The sequence below is a fragment of the Parasteatoda tepidariorum genome, chromosome 5, assembly GCF_982258835.1.
Source record: "Parasteatoda tepidariorum strain Cologne lab strain chromosome 5, Ptep-v5.0, whole genome shotgun sequence".
Classification (NCBI taxonomy): domain Eukaryota; kingdom Metazoa; phylum Arthropoda; class Arachnida; order Araneae; family Theridiidae; genus Parasteatoda; species Parasteatoda tepidariorum.
This window is the reverse complement of record NC_141759.1, coordinates 74,291,636-74,306,003: the sequence shown is the minus strand read 5'-3', so window position 1 is coordinate 74,306,003 and position 14,368 is coordinate 74,291,636. Positions and strand designations below refer to the sequence as shown.

General features: G+C 31.9%; 1 protein-coding gene across 2 annotated transcripts; it reads right to left on the bottom strand.

Moving 5' to 3' along the window:
* Positions 1 to 806: 806 nt before the first annotated feature.
* On the bottom strand, positions 807 to 10,671 carry LOC107444783 (uncharacterized). 2 transcript variants are annotated; one of them, XM_087164225.1, is made up of 2 exons: positions 6,478 to 6,648; positions 807 to 2,402 (listed from the first exon to the last, which is right to left on the bottom strand). In XM_087164225.1, the coding sequence occupies exons 1-2, from the start codon at positions 6,483 to 6,485 to the stop codon at positions 1,997 to 1,999; spliced, it is 414 nt and encodes a 137-aa protein (XP_087020351.1). In that variant the 5' UTR covers positions 6,486 to 6,648; the 3' UTR covers positions 807 to 1,996. The 2 variants fall into 2 exon arrangements, with proteins under 2 accessions (XP_087020351.1, XP_087020352.1); XM_087164226.1 differs by lacking the exon at positions 6,478 to 6,648 and adding an exon at positions 10,404 to 10,671 and having other exon boundaries at positions 1,471 to 2,402.
* Between the last annotated feature and the right edge of the window lie 3,697 nt (positions 10,672 to 14,368).

The following is a 14,368-nucleotide window of genomic DNA, read 5'->3' as shown; positions in this document are numbered from 1 at the left end:
GCGTTGATTTTTGAGACAACTTATTTTTCCAAGAATGTCCTGATCCAGGTTCTACAACATTTTCCAAGAGTTTCTTAATCTTAGGAATAAGAAGTTCTTTTATTTTCCATTTTGAACTGGTCTATAGATATGATTCAGCGTTGATTTTTGAGACAACTTATTTTTCCAAGAATGTCCTGATCCAGGTTCTACAACATTTTCCAAGAGTTTCTTTAATTTTGGAATAAGCAATTCTTTTATTTGCCATTTTGAACGGGTCTACAGATAAGATTCAGCGTTGATTTTTGAGACAACTTATTTTTCCAAGAATGTCCTGATCCAGATTCTTCAACATTTCCCAAGTGTTTCTTAATCTTAGGAATAAGCAATTCTTTTATTTTCTATTTTGAACGGGTCTACAGATAAGATTCAACGTTGATTTTTGAGACAACTTATTTTTCCAAGAATGTCCTGATTCAGATTTTTCAACATTTCCCAAGTGTTTCTTAATCTTAGGAATAAGCAATTCTTTTATTTTCCATTTTGAACTGGTCTATAGATATGATTCAGCGTTGATTTTTGAGACAACTTATTTTTCCAAGAATGTCCTGATCCAGATTCTTCAACATTTCCCAAGTGTTTCTTAATCTTAGGAATAAGCAATTCTTTTATTTTCCATTTTGAACTGGTCTATAGATATGATTCAACGTTGATTTTTGAGACAACTTATTTTTCCAAGAATGTCCTGATCCAGGTTCTACAACATTTTCCAAGAGTTTCTTAATCTTAGGAATAAGAAGTTCTTTTTAGATATGATTCAGCTTTGATTTTTGAGACAACTTATTTTTCCAAGAATGTCCTGATCCAGGTTCTACAACATTTTCCAAGAGTTTCTTAATCTTAGGAATAAGAAGTTCTTTTATTTTCCATTTTGAACTGGTCTACAGATATGATTCAGCTTTGATTTTTGAGACAACTTATTTTTCCAAGAATGTCCTGATCCAGATTCTTCAACATTTCCCAAGTGTTTCTTAATCTTAGGAATAAGCAATTCTTTTATTTTCCATTTTGAACTGGTCTATAGATATGATTCGGCGTTGATTTTTGAGACAACTTATTTTTCCAAGAATGTCCTGATCCAGGTTCTACAACATTTTCCAAGAGTTTCTTAATCTTAGGAATAAGAAGTTCTTTTATTTTCCATTTTGAACTGGTCTATAGATATGATTCAGCTTTGATTTTTGAGACAACTTATTTTTCCAAGAATGTCCTGATCCAGGTTCTACAACATTTTCCAAGAGTTTCTTTAATTTTGGAATAAGCAATTCTTTTATTTGCCATTTTGAACGGGTCTACAGATAAGATTCAGCGTTGATTTTTGAGACAACTTATTTTTCCAAGAATGTCCTGATCCAGATTCTTCAACATTTCCCAAGTGTTTCTTAAATTTTGGAATAAACTATTCTTTTATTTTCCATTTTGAACTGGTCTATAGATATGATTCAGCGTTGATTTTTGAGACAACTTATTTTTCCAAGAATGTCTTGATCCAGGTTTTTCAACATTTTCCAAGAGTTTCTTAATCTTAGGAATAAGCAATTCTTTTATTTTCCATTTTGAACTGGGCTACAGATATGATTCAGCGTTTATTTTTGAGACAACTTATTTTTCCAAGAATGTCCTGATCCAGATTCTTCAACATTTCCCAAATGTTTCCTAAACTTAGGAATAAGCAATTCTTTTATTTTCCATTTTGAACTGGTCTGCAGATATGATTCAGCGTTGATTTCTGAGACAACTTATTTTTCCAAGAATGCCCTGATCCAGGTTCTTCAACATTTTCCAAGTGTTTCTTAAATTTTGGAATAAACTATTCTTTTATTTGCCATTTTGAACGGGTCTACAGATATGAGTCAGCGTTGATTTTTGAGACAACTGTTATTTTTCCAAGAATGTCCTGGTCCAGATTCTTCAACATTTTCCAATATTTTCTTAAATTTAGGAATAAGCAATTCTTTTATTTGCCATTTTGAACTGGTCTACAACTCCGAGCAAAATAATCATATTTATAGCCTTGAGCACAATTTTGTGTGAATGTTGCAGAATATGGAGAACAAGCCTTACTTCCGAACAATCCACAGAAGGGCCTGGACAATCCTTGGATTAAGAATTTTGGACCAGGCGATCTTCTATTTCTTCTGATGTCTGGTTGTAGCAACTGGAAAGGTAAAGCAGGTTCTTTATCAGTTACATACTCCTTAAACGGAACATCATTGAGGATGCTATGAAATTCCTTTTGAAACCTTCTGAAAACATCACTTTCAATCATGTCTGGTAAAGGTATAGAGATGCTTTGTCCTGTATGCATCAGAGATTGAAGCAATAGCAGTAGCATTATCACATGTTTCAAAACAATCTTCATCCTGTAACCAAAAAAGTAATTAATTATCTTTTTTTATTTAATATGCTTCTATATTACACTGAACAATTATTTTGTTAGAATGATAAATGTAGCTGTTTCATGTTTACTTACCAAACAATACCTCAAGAGTTTTCCCCATGCTTACTTTTTTTTGCTTGTATTAAAAGAATAAAAATGTAATTGTTTGTTTCTTTATTGCGAAAACCATCCGAATTTATTAACAATTTTGCTGTTGAGTACGATTACATAATCAAGGTACTCTTTAGAAAAGTTGTTGATTGCTAGCCAAATGGCTAAACTATCCAGTGAAAACATAATTAATGGAATGAATTTGGGAAAAATAACTCAATTTTTTTATTTTTAGTTGACGGCCGCAATGCCAGCGTTATTGTTGTTGGATTTCGAAGCCCCCATAGCCAGGATTGTAAAGTTATTCCAAAGAGTATGGAAGGTTTCCGGAAAGAAAAAGTGGATCACGTTGGAATTTATCATGGTTTGATAGGGGAGATCATTTATACGGAAAGAACAAGTTGGGAAAGCCTAAGAGAAAAACCGGTGTATGAAGGAATATTTTGTATTTACTGACACTGTTTCAACTAAAAATATCCTGGAACTGAAGTATTAAAGGATATTACTTTTTAAAGCGAGTAAAATTATGTTTGAACTAAAGAAACGCGGTTTTGTGCTGCCAAAAGAAATCTGTGAGAGACAGAAACAGTGCCAACTTCTTAAACAGAGATAGGGATTTGAGTCCATCTGCAGGAAGGACTCTCTGCTGCACGAAGACTTGAGATATAAATTATTTAGATAATGCGGATTGGGTCTGCTATATTCCAGCACATTTTTGATTGTAGCTTTAACAATCCGGATAAGATGAAAAGTTCGAGATCTCTATTACATGCTAGACCATGAAGCGCGTTAGTTTATTGAAACTTATATTTTGAGGTAGGACACGTACAATTTGTAGTAAATTCTTAGAATTTTAATGGAGTTTAATCGATGAATTTATTCTTTAAAATGGTAAACTGGGTCGGTTGGAAAGGAGCATTCAATGGAAATATTAGTAGTAGCGTGTTTTGAAGGTGTGGTAGCTATTTTCCAGTCATTACACTAATTTCAGTTTACGAGAAGAACACTTTGAAAGTTTAGAAGTTTACATTAGAAGTTATAGAGGTCAGCTTTAGAAGTTTTACCTTAGAAGTTAGTTTTAGAAGTTTTAAATTTCTACTGGTTTGTAACATCTTTGAATTAAGTGTTGGCATACTGGCAATAATACACCGGAAAGGATTAAGAAATATGGAAATTTAATGGTTTATTATATACTAGTTTTTTATCTTTTGCAAGGTTCAATTAACATCCCTGCCTTTAGATAAAAAATATAGGAGTCTACCAGGCTGAACGGTGCGCAAACGCTGTGCAAAACGTGGAGGTAGCGGGTTGGAATCCTATTGTTACCTGTATCTTCGTGCTTTCCTTATCTGTATTGTGCTATTTTTCCTTCTATTTGCCAAAGGTTTATAAGCATATATTGAGCACACAAGCCTGCAAATGTATGAGAAATCCAATAGGAGCAGGTCGTTGTTATGTGCTAGAAGACTGTGGATTTGTTGCCTGTTATATTCGATCGGGCCTACTTCGCAAAATTTAGATTATGATTTGAGATACTCTAACCATACGTTCGAGGCAGAATTTGCATGACGTTTGTGACGCAACCATCCATGTATACAAACGGTTCACGTTTCGCTTTTTTATGTTTTATTTCGTAGATAACCATGATGCTGGGGTTTTAAAAAAAATTTGCTTCCATATATGCAGCCACGTTATGCTATTTTCTAGAAGTTAGTCGAAAATATGGGGAATACAAAATCTTCTTCCTTCGATACTTCATACCCGGAGTCTTTTTCTGTGTCTTATAGGACAGTTTGTTTTTACTTTCGCCGAAAACAAATGAGCTTCTGACACTTCTGGTTCATCATCAAACTCAGACAAATCTTGTTTGTTGTCAATCTTGTCAATTGCAACCACGCCAACTCAACCCACCTTATAGCAGAAATAGACTCTGTCCCCTTCCAATTCCAAATGAAAGAATATAAAATAGATTCCGAAGGAATAGAGGGCTGCTAATACAACAACAAAGGCCATGGATCCAACGACTGCAAAATATAATCTCTGTTATAAAAAATATCTTATAAATACCGATATCAGTAAAATGTCTATCCAATTGCTTTTCAACAAAACTATCATTCTTAGAAACTTGCCCTGCCAAGGCTCTGAGGACGACATTAGCTCCAAATTTCATGAGATAAACCCAATTTATGCTATAAAAATCTGTCGTTTCTTGAGAAACGGAAAACCGACTAGCACAATCATGTTAACTGTCCTATAAATACGTAACTTTCTTAAAAAGTCATGCTTTAGTATCAATATCAAGATACCAAAGTTTCTCACGATAGTAAACCCAATGCAAAACTTGCTATGGATTATAACTGCAAAATCACGATAGTGAACCCAATGCAAAACTTGCTAGGAATTATAACTGCAAAATCACGATAGTAAACCCAATGCAAAACTTGATAGGGATTATAACAGCAAAATCACGATAGTAAACCCAATAATACAAAACTTGTTATGGATTATAACTGCAAAATCACGATAGTAAACCCAATGCAAAACTTGATAGGGATTATAACTGCAAAATCACGATAGTAAACCCAATGCAAAACTTGATAGGGATTATAACAGCAAAATCACGATAGTAAATCCAATAATGCAAAACTTGCTAGGGGTTAAAACTGCAAAATCACGATAGTAAATACAATGCAAACTTGATAGGGATTATAGCTGTAAAATTACGTGGTAAACCCAATACAAAACTGGATAGGGATTAAAACTGCAAAATCACGATTGTAAACCCAATGTAAATTGCTAGGGATTATAACAGCAAAATCATGATAGTAAACCCAATACAAAACTTGCTAAGTATTATAACACCAAATTAACAATAATATGCTAAACTTGTTAGGGATTACAACAACAAAATCACGATAGTAAACCCAATGCAAAACTTTCTAGGAATTATAACTGCAAAATCACGATAGTAAACCCAATGCAAAACTTGCTAAGGATTACAACTGCAAAATCACGATAGTAAATACAATGCAAACTTGATAGGGATTATAGCTGTAAAATTACGTGGTAAACCCAATACAAAACTTGATAGGGATTAAAACTGCAAAATCACGATTGTAAACCCAATGTAAATTGCTAGGGATTATAACAGCAAAATCATGATAGTAAACCCAATACAAAACTTGCTAAGTATTATAACACCAAATTAACAATAATATGCTAAACTTGTTAGGGATTACAACAACAAAATCACGATAGTAAACCCAATGCAAAACTTTCTAGGAATTATAACTGCAAAATCACGATAGTAAACCCAATGCAAAACTTGATAGGGATTATAACAGCAAAATCACGATAGTAAATCCAATAATGCAAAACTTGCTAGGGGTTAAAACTGCAAAATCACGATAGTAAATACAATGCAAACTTGATAGGGATTATAGCTGTAAAATTACGTGGTAAACCCAATACAAAACTTGATAGGGATTAAAACTGCAAAATCACGATTGTAAACCCAATGTAAATTGCTGGGGATTATAACAGCAAAATCATGATAGTAAACCCAATACAAAACTTGCTAAGTATTATAACACCAAATTAACAATAATATGCTAAACTTGTTAGGGATTACAACAACAAAATCACGATAGTAAACCCAATGCAAAACTTTCTAGGAATTATAACTGCAAAATCACGATAGTAAACCCAATGCAAAACTTGCTAAGGATTACAACTGCAAAATCAATTATGGTAAACCCAATGCAAATTGCTAGGGATTATAACTGCAATTAACCCAATGCTAAACTTGCTAAGGATTAAAGCAGCAAAAACTGTAACGAACCTATATTTAAAATTGTTTCAATATTGTGGTACTTACGAACATGACATAAATATGAAGAAAGAATATACCAAATAAAAAGTTAGTTTCTAAGAAAAGTAGAACTTACCTAAACATTGAAATTCTTACAATGAGAGTTTCGATCAGACACAAAAAATCCGAGCTTATCTTTAATGAATTAAAATGACTATTTTATCGGATTCCTTCATTAAATTCAACTATGCATATCTCAAAAAGGAAACAGTCAGTAACAGGTAAACATTTTCATTCATGAGTTTACTCTAAATAGTCTCAAGCATTTACGTCAACAAAAAAAACAGTTTACGTCATTTTCTCAGAGGAGATGATAAATTATTATAGACTCTTGAGAGTAAAAACAATGGGCTATAACAATCTCAATTTTTCTTCTCATCCATAAATTACTGTTACAATTCCTCTGGTCAAAACGTTTAGTACTTTACTTGCATTTAATGGTAAATTATTTGTTGCAAGTCTATAGAATTTTATTTACAACCCTAATGGACATTCGCAAAATAAATAATATTTTTTAACAAATTAACTTTGTTTATGCTGTGAGTTTTTGCGAAAATAATAAAAGTTGTGGGAAAATTTCAAAAGTTTCTTTTTTTTTCACCTCGTTGTGCTTACTGCACCCTGTACTGTATGTGTTAAAATTAACATTTAAAAAAAACAGCCTAAGTTTATTTTATTTGTGCGAATTTCAATGAAACTTTCAGTTAAAAAGAAAATAAACAATTTTTACTTATAGAAATTTTCACGCAGTTGTTCAAATAAGAGCAAAATTTTCTTCAAATTTAAAAATATACCATCTGAAGGTCGGCAATGATTTTTTAATTAATCATGCGTGAATTGCATTTGGTCTCCTTTCTATTGAAATCATTTTCTAACTGCTGCGTTTTTACCTTCAGCGCACAATGACCAAACCGGTGACCAAATGATATCGGTTTGTTTTAGTAACCGCATACAATGTGTTAAAATGACTAAAATTGATTTCCTTTAAATTTAAAAACACGCCCTATGACGGGGACAATCTTATTTTAATTCATTAAGTGTAAATTGCATTTGATATACTACCTATTAAAATTATTTTCTAACTTTTGCGTTTTAAACCGCAATGCACCACTTTTAAACCGGCTGACCAACGGATTGATTTGTACGTACCATCTGTAAAATGATATAAAATTTAACAGAACTTCCTGGTTGGTTGGTTCTAATGCCACTTGCCATACTAGCAAGCCTGCTTGGTGAAACCGAGCAAATTTAAGGTAGAGGGTGCGCTTCTTGTTTTTCAGTGGCGCCATCTATGGCTAAGAATTCGACTTCTGCCACATCATACGTCACACCTGTTTTTATAAGGCGGACCCATTCATTCATCCACAGATCGTAACTTTGACCTGAATCAGAGAACGATAGATCTCCAATCCAGTACCCCCAGAAGTATTGATTTGTTATGGGAACATGGAGGACTTTGCGACTCGACAGAATTTTTACGTGCATCAGTCACCAACTACACGGGGAGTCTTCGGCCGGCGGGGTTCGAACTCTCGGACATGGGCCCAGCGGCCTACCGACCAGGCTATCCCGACCTCAGAATTTCCTATAAATTTAAAGATATGCCATCTGCCACGTGGCAATAATTTCTTTATTACAATGTGTTGAAATGACTGAGATTTTAACAGAACTACTTTTAAATTTAAAAATATAATGTCGGACGAGTGGCAATAATTTCTTTGTTACAATGTGTTAAAATGACTAAAATTTTAACAGAATTACTTTTAAATTTAAATATATAATGTCGGACGAGTGGCAATAATTTCTTTGTTGCAATGTGTTAAAATGACTGAAATTTTAACAGAATTACTCTTAAATTTAAAAATATACCGTTCGACAAGTGCCAATCATTTCTTTATAACACTGTGTTAAAATTTTATTAGAATTACTTTTAAATTTAAAAATATACTGTAGAAGAAAGTTATTGTTTTTTTTTTTTTTATTAATTGTATGTGAATAGCTGTCGGTCTGCAGCCTATTAAAATCATTTACTAACTTCTGTGTTTCTGCTTTGACCGCACCACAATTAAATGATCCACAAACCACGATTGCTTTTAGATGCAGCTTATAGAAACAAAGCACAAAACCTAGTATACCGACTTAATTCTTTATTACAATTACCGAGAGAAATAATTAAGTTACATGTTTCGGCAAGATTGTATATTTCATCATTGCTTGCGAATAAATTTGGTAACCATAATTTACACATAGATACAATACAATCAATTATTTCTTATTCCATGACAATAAGTTAAAATATTTATCGTATGCTTTGTTACAGTAGCATCGCATGAGGACAAATAGAATAAAATAAATTTATACGTAATGCGTTAAGTATTGTTTGTTTGTTAAGAATTTCTCCTTTTAGATTAAATAATAAAGAAGGAAATAGTAAAAAAAAATTCAAAGCTCAAGTACTACAAAAAATATTTTGAAGACAGAACACAGTATGCATATTACATCTTATATCAAATCTAACCAAGCATGTTAAGAAATTTAACTAACAATTAAAATAAACATATCCCTCGGTAAAATTAATAGTGAATGAATTACTTTTAAACCATTGCTGGAGTCAACAAAAGGCATATGTATTTATATGTAAATATTATTGTCATACATAATTTACATACTCTAAACCTTAACAAACTTATCTTTAAATATACACCTGTCGGGTAGACTATATTTGAGGGTGCTCCTTGATTTTCGCCAAGTTGTGATTGCGGTTGATCGCCTAGCTGGGCGATGTAGAAACCCAATCGTGATTCTGATTGGTTTAGATTTTAGCGTTATTTTTAAATGTTCAACGGTATATTTAATTTCAGAGGTCTGTTAGTTCTACGTTGGATACCGGCTGGTAAGGTTACTTTTGCTTCTGGTCCTAAAAATGACTACAGTAAATAAGATAAATCTTAAGTTTCTGTACGAATTGAATGACAATGGAAAAAAAGCAGTGATTGACTGGTGTATGAATGAAGGCTTAATTAGTAATAGCTATAAATGTCCTGTTTGTGGGAGTTGTTTTTTTCCTTTTCTTTCTGCGCTTACTCCATTAATTTTTGCTTCGATTCAAAATGCATTTTATTCGGTTTATTAATTTTTCTTATATTGGGTTCATTACAATTTTATAAAGTTTTGGCCGATGTTTTGTTGAAATTTTCCAATGTTTTATTGAAATATCATTATGTTTTGGCCGCGATTCCTGTTACCACGGTGTTCCACGCAAACAGGAATGGCGCCAAACATAAGTCGCCAAGGGGCACCCTCAAGTATATTTTTACCATTGATTTTAGTGCTAAATATTTCTGTATGCATTTTAGCAATTCCAGTAGTTTTTAAAGTTTCAAAATAAGTATCAGTAGAATATGTAGGCAATCTAGACGGTAAAAATATACATATTATGATTTGTTTAAATTACTTTCATCAATGAATGGTTGTCGTTGTACAGTAGAACTATGTCTTTGAAATAAAACGTGATACTAGAGTATTTGAAAAGAATATTTTTACTTTGATTATCTTAACTACCGATTTTCCATTAAAATTTGCATAATTTTAGATTTTTCTTCATAATAAATACATACTTAAAGTTTTTATTTTGTGACAGTCAAAGGTATATGAATTTTCTCTATCATCAAACAACTTTGTACTTTTTAATTTAAAAAAAGCAATATGCCTTAAAAATTTGGACAACAGTTGCGAGGCTATTAGAAAGTTTAATATTTAATAAGTTCTCTACAGTAGAACTATTAAACAGTAGAACACGTGATTTTTAACTCATCTGAAATAAATATTCTGACACCAATATCATTGAAAAACAACATTTTTATTTACATAAGTAATAACTATAAATAATTCTATTGTCATAGCAACCTTAACTCAACAGCTTTAATTAATAAAACGAGACAAACTCTAGCTTATAGCTCACATGCGATTAAATAATAAATAAATGGAATGGAATTTACTTACTTTTATTACAACTCCAATCCCAGCTTTCATTTAAAAAGGCGATAACAAAATATCATTTTTTTAAAATAAAAATAGTAATTCAAGCCGTTAATGGCAATAATTATGTTCTGTTTAATTTATTTCATGTAAAGCCCATATCTGATACTTTTTATCTTTCTAGTTTCTTTGTTACAATTTTAACTTTAAGATTCTTTGTTACAATTTTAACTATGCAGGAAGTTAATATTTTTAAAAGACGTGGTTAAGACTTTTGTATAAATACTTAAATTATTTATATGAAGTGGTGGTCAAAATCATTATTAATTATCTTTGTTAAGTAAAAACAAAAATATTAAGACTATGAAAGGTAAATATAAGGAAAGCAAATTAATACGCAGCACGTAGTTTTTATTATGTCTGCAAGGACGCCAATGCTACTATTTGAGGACAAACTTTCCTAGTGATTGCATATAAATTATGTCTTCATACGTGATTTTCAAATTCTTAAATTTGATCTGCAGTCAACTTGCGTGTCACTTATTCAGATAACTTGCTCAATGTTTTTATTAGTTATAAATTTTCAGTCACGGTTATCACGTTTGGAGCCTTTTACAGTTCGCACTATCCTTAGGTAAAATTTTTTAAAAGGTGTTCGTTTTATTAGCTTTCATTACAAAATTGAAAATTCGATGCATCACATTTTCGAGGCTGCCAACTTTCAATGCTTTGGGGAAAAAACTTCTTCTAGTGGCAGCTAAGTTTACGTTTAAATGCATGAACATCTGTTTTTCTCCATCACTACATATAAACGACTCAAAAGTTCATATAAAACGTTACTTTGTTTGCTGGTAAGCAGGCAATTTAGAACAGCGCTATCGTGTGAAACTTTAACATTTAAGCAAAATTATGAAAGCTTCTGTTTGTTATTACCTATGCCTCTATGAAATGTTTTGAGAAAAGCTTATTAGTATTTAATAGCATTGAGTATGCTTATATTTATTTGTAAATCTTAAGTAAAGTGGGGATTGCAAACTTATTAAATCATATTTTATATTCTAAATTGTTCTGATTCTTTTTAAATTTTCTAAGGACCGTATGGACCCTGCTTTTTGAAGTAGTGAACCCTTTTCACTATTAGGACATCAAAAATTAGCATTCTGAGAGTTAAAATTTTTATATCTTAATATTTAGTAATTATATTAAAATATTGTATGAAATAGTGATTACATCAGTTTGAATAGTATTTTAAAGTACTTTGAGTGAGATGTGTTAATTCTCAATCATTTTATAAAAGCTTGGGTAAAAAGTAAAGCACTTTTTTAAGTGTCCAAAAAAGAAGAAAGTAATTTTTGTTTCAGTTGAAACAAGAAGCGTAAAACAGATACTTTTCGGAAGACGTGGATAAAGAAGAGAACTTTTTGTGGTGATATAAGTTTATTACGATATTTACGTTTTTAATGTGAGATATGGATAATAGTATAATTATTTTCTCCTTTTTAACACCTCTTAAAAGAAGTAGTTTTTTAAAATTTTTATTTCATTTTATTATTTATAGTTTGTTTAGGTCAAAATGTGGTGGGTATTTTAATTGGCTATGAAATGAAATAATTCTTACATCGGAGTAATTCATTTTTACCAATTTTAATACAGTGTAACCAGTCTGGCAACACTAATTCAACAAATGTTACAAATCACTAGAAATGTAAAACTAATTGTTTTTAAACGTTTATCAACCACTATTCTTTAAACAACAATGAGCACAAGTATTCCGCTTCAGTTTCAATGACTAAAATTTCAAACAAACACAACTATAGAGCAAGCTGCTAATTTTATTTTTTGATTCCTTTTTAGTTATTCAAGCAAAGTGCTTGAAACATTCGTAAAAGCAACTCCACTTCCTGCTTACCTCAACGCTCAACCAAAACAGTGTTAAAATTCTAGATGAATGGGATAGGGGTCGCTTCGTGACCCAGGTGCCCAAGAAAATCAAAACGCTAGGAATGACTAAAATTTTAAGAACTAAATTTTCCACTAAAGCGACTAAAATTTTCAATAAAAATTTGACGTTCCGGAAAGGGTTAAATCGGATTTTTTTGTCTTTACTTCATTTCGGTTAGGGACCCAAACTAACCGATTGAAAAAAAAAGCGTAATTTTTTACTTTTTGAGTGTCAAGCTGAAACATAAACAATTCATTAATTGATTAGAGCAGTGTTTCTTAACCTTTTTGGTACAATGGACCTAAGATGTCTCGGACCACCCCCCTGCGAAAAAAATATTTACAAAAAACATCAATTATTAGAAAACATTTAATTTCATTATTTTAATAGTATACAAAATTTTTAAAACTAAAATTTTTAATGTGAAGGTTGTTACTACATTTCCTTTATTAATAAATTGAATTGAGGGATGGCTTTCGACAAAGCAACGCGAATATCCTGTTCAATATTCAATCGATTTTGATATTTTGTTTTTATTGTCACGAGAGTGGAAAATCCCGCTTCGTTAAGATACACTGTAGCACGGAATTATAGCTGCCATAGCTCTCTTTACAAGCAATGGGTAGGCTTCTCTCACAGAAGACCAGATCTCTTCGAGTGTTTTTGAATCGAAATCCATTTTTAGCAAGGACTTTGTTCTACGATCAATAAGCTCATCTTTGACAAGGTTCACATTATCGATACAGTCAATATCACAAAGTAAAAGGATTACGAATCCTCAACTCATCTTTTATATTTATCTCATCCAAATTAAAATTTTTTTTAAATGAAACTCGAAGTACTTCCAGGTGTTTACAGATTTCATTTTTCAAGTTATTCAGTAACAAATTATCTTGCCAAGATCCATTTTCAGAAAGCACTTCGTCCAATATTTGAAAGTTTGCATAAATCTCATTTTGAATTCTATTTTTTCAAAGCGGCACTTTTAATAAGAATGCTTGTAATCTCTGAGTTGCATCCATGATGGTGGTATCTCGCCCTTGAATTAAAAGACTGATATTGTTCATGTGGTTAAAAATATCTGCCAGGTAAGCCAATTTATATGTAAATTTTTTTTTTTTAATATTCGAAGAGCGGGTTATCTTTTTCTTCTCGATAAAGTGATACTTCTGTTTCAAAATGAAAATTCGTTTCAAAACCTGCCCTCGGGACAGCCAGCGCCCTTCTGTGTGGTACAGAAGTATCTCATGTTCTGCGTCCATTTCTTGACATAATGTTTTAAAAAGACGATGATTAAAAACTCTACTTCTAATAAAATTCACAGTTTTAATAACTATTGATAATACTTCTTTTAAGCTGATTGGAAGAGTTTTTGTAGCCTGTGCATGTCTATGCAAAAAACAATGAGTAACAAGAACATTAGGAGACTCTTTTTTTACCAACAGGGCAAAACCAGATTTATTGCCAATCATAGCAGGTGCTCCATCTGTACAAAGTGAATGAAGTTTTTCTCTCCTGTCAAAGTCGTGTTTGGTAAAGAAAACATTTAACATTGCTACAATATCAACTGCCTTTGTAATTTGCAAAAGAGACTCACTAAATAAGAATTCCACTTTGATAGTATCAATTCATCGACGATCTGTTTCAAGATATTGCAAGAAATTTCAACTATTCTTGAATGTATTACATCATTTGACAATGGAATAGCTTCAAGTTTTTTTTCTCTGTTCCAGTCCACAAACTAATTCAACCATTTTCAGCGTACATAAGGCGTTGAAATTGAAGGCTTAATTAACGTCTCTCCGATAGTCGGCGGTTACTTGCTTTTGGCAATACGATATGTAACTTTGAGAGATGCCTCAACCAGAAGTTTTTGTGGTATACCAAATCCAAGTTTGTTAATGTTCCAGATTTCAAAAACTGGGCTTTCTTCTTAGTATAAAATTCTAGATCTAGTAACCTGGACAAGGTATCAAATGTACGTAGGGGATGATAAGAAATAGCACAGCGGACGTCATCAGGGGGTTGCCCCTGATGATGCAAACTG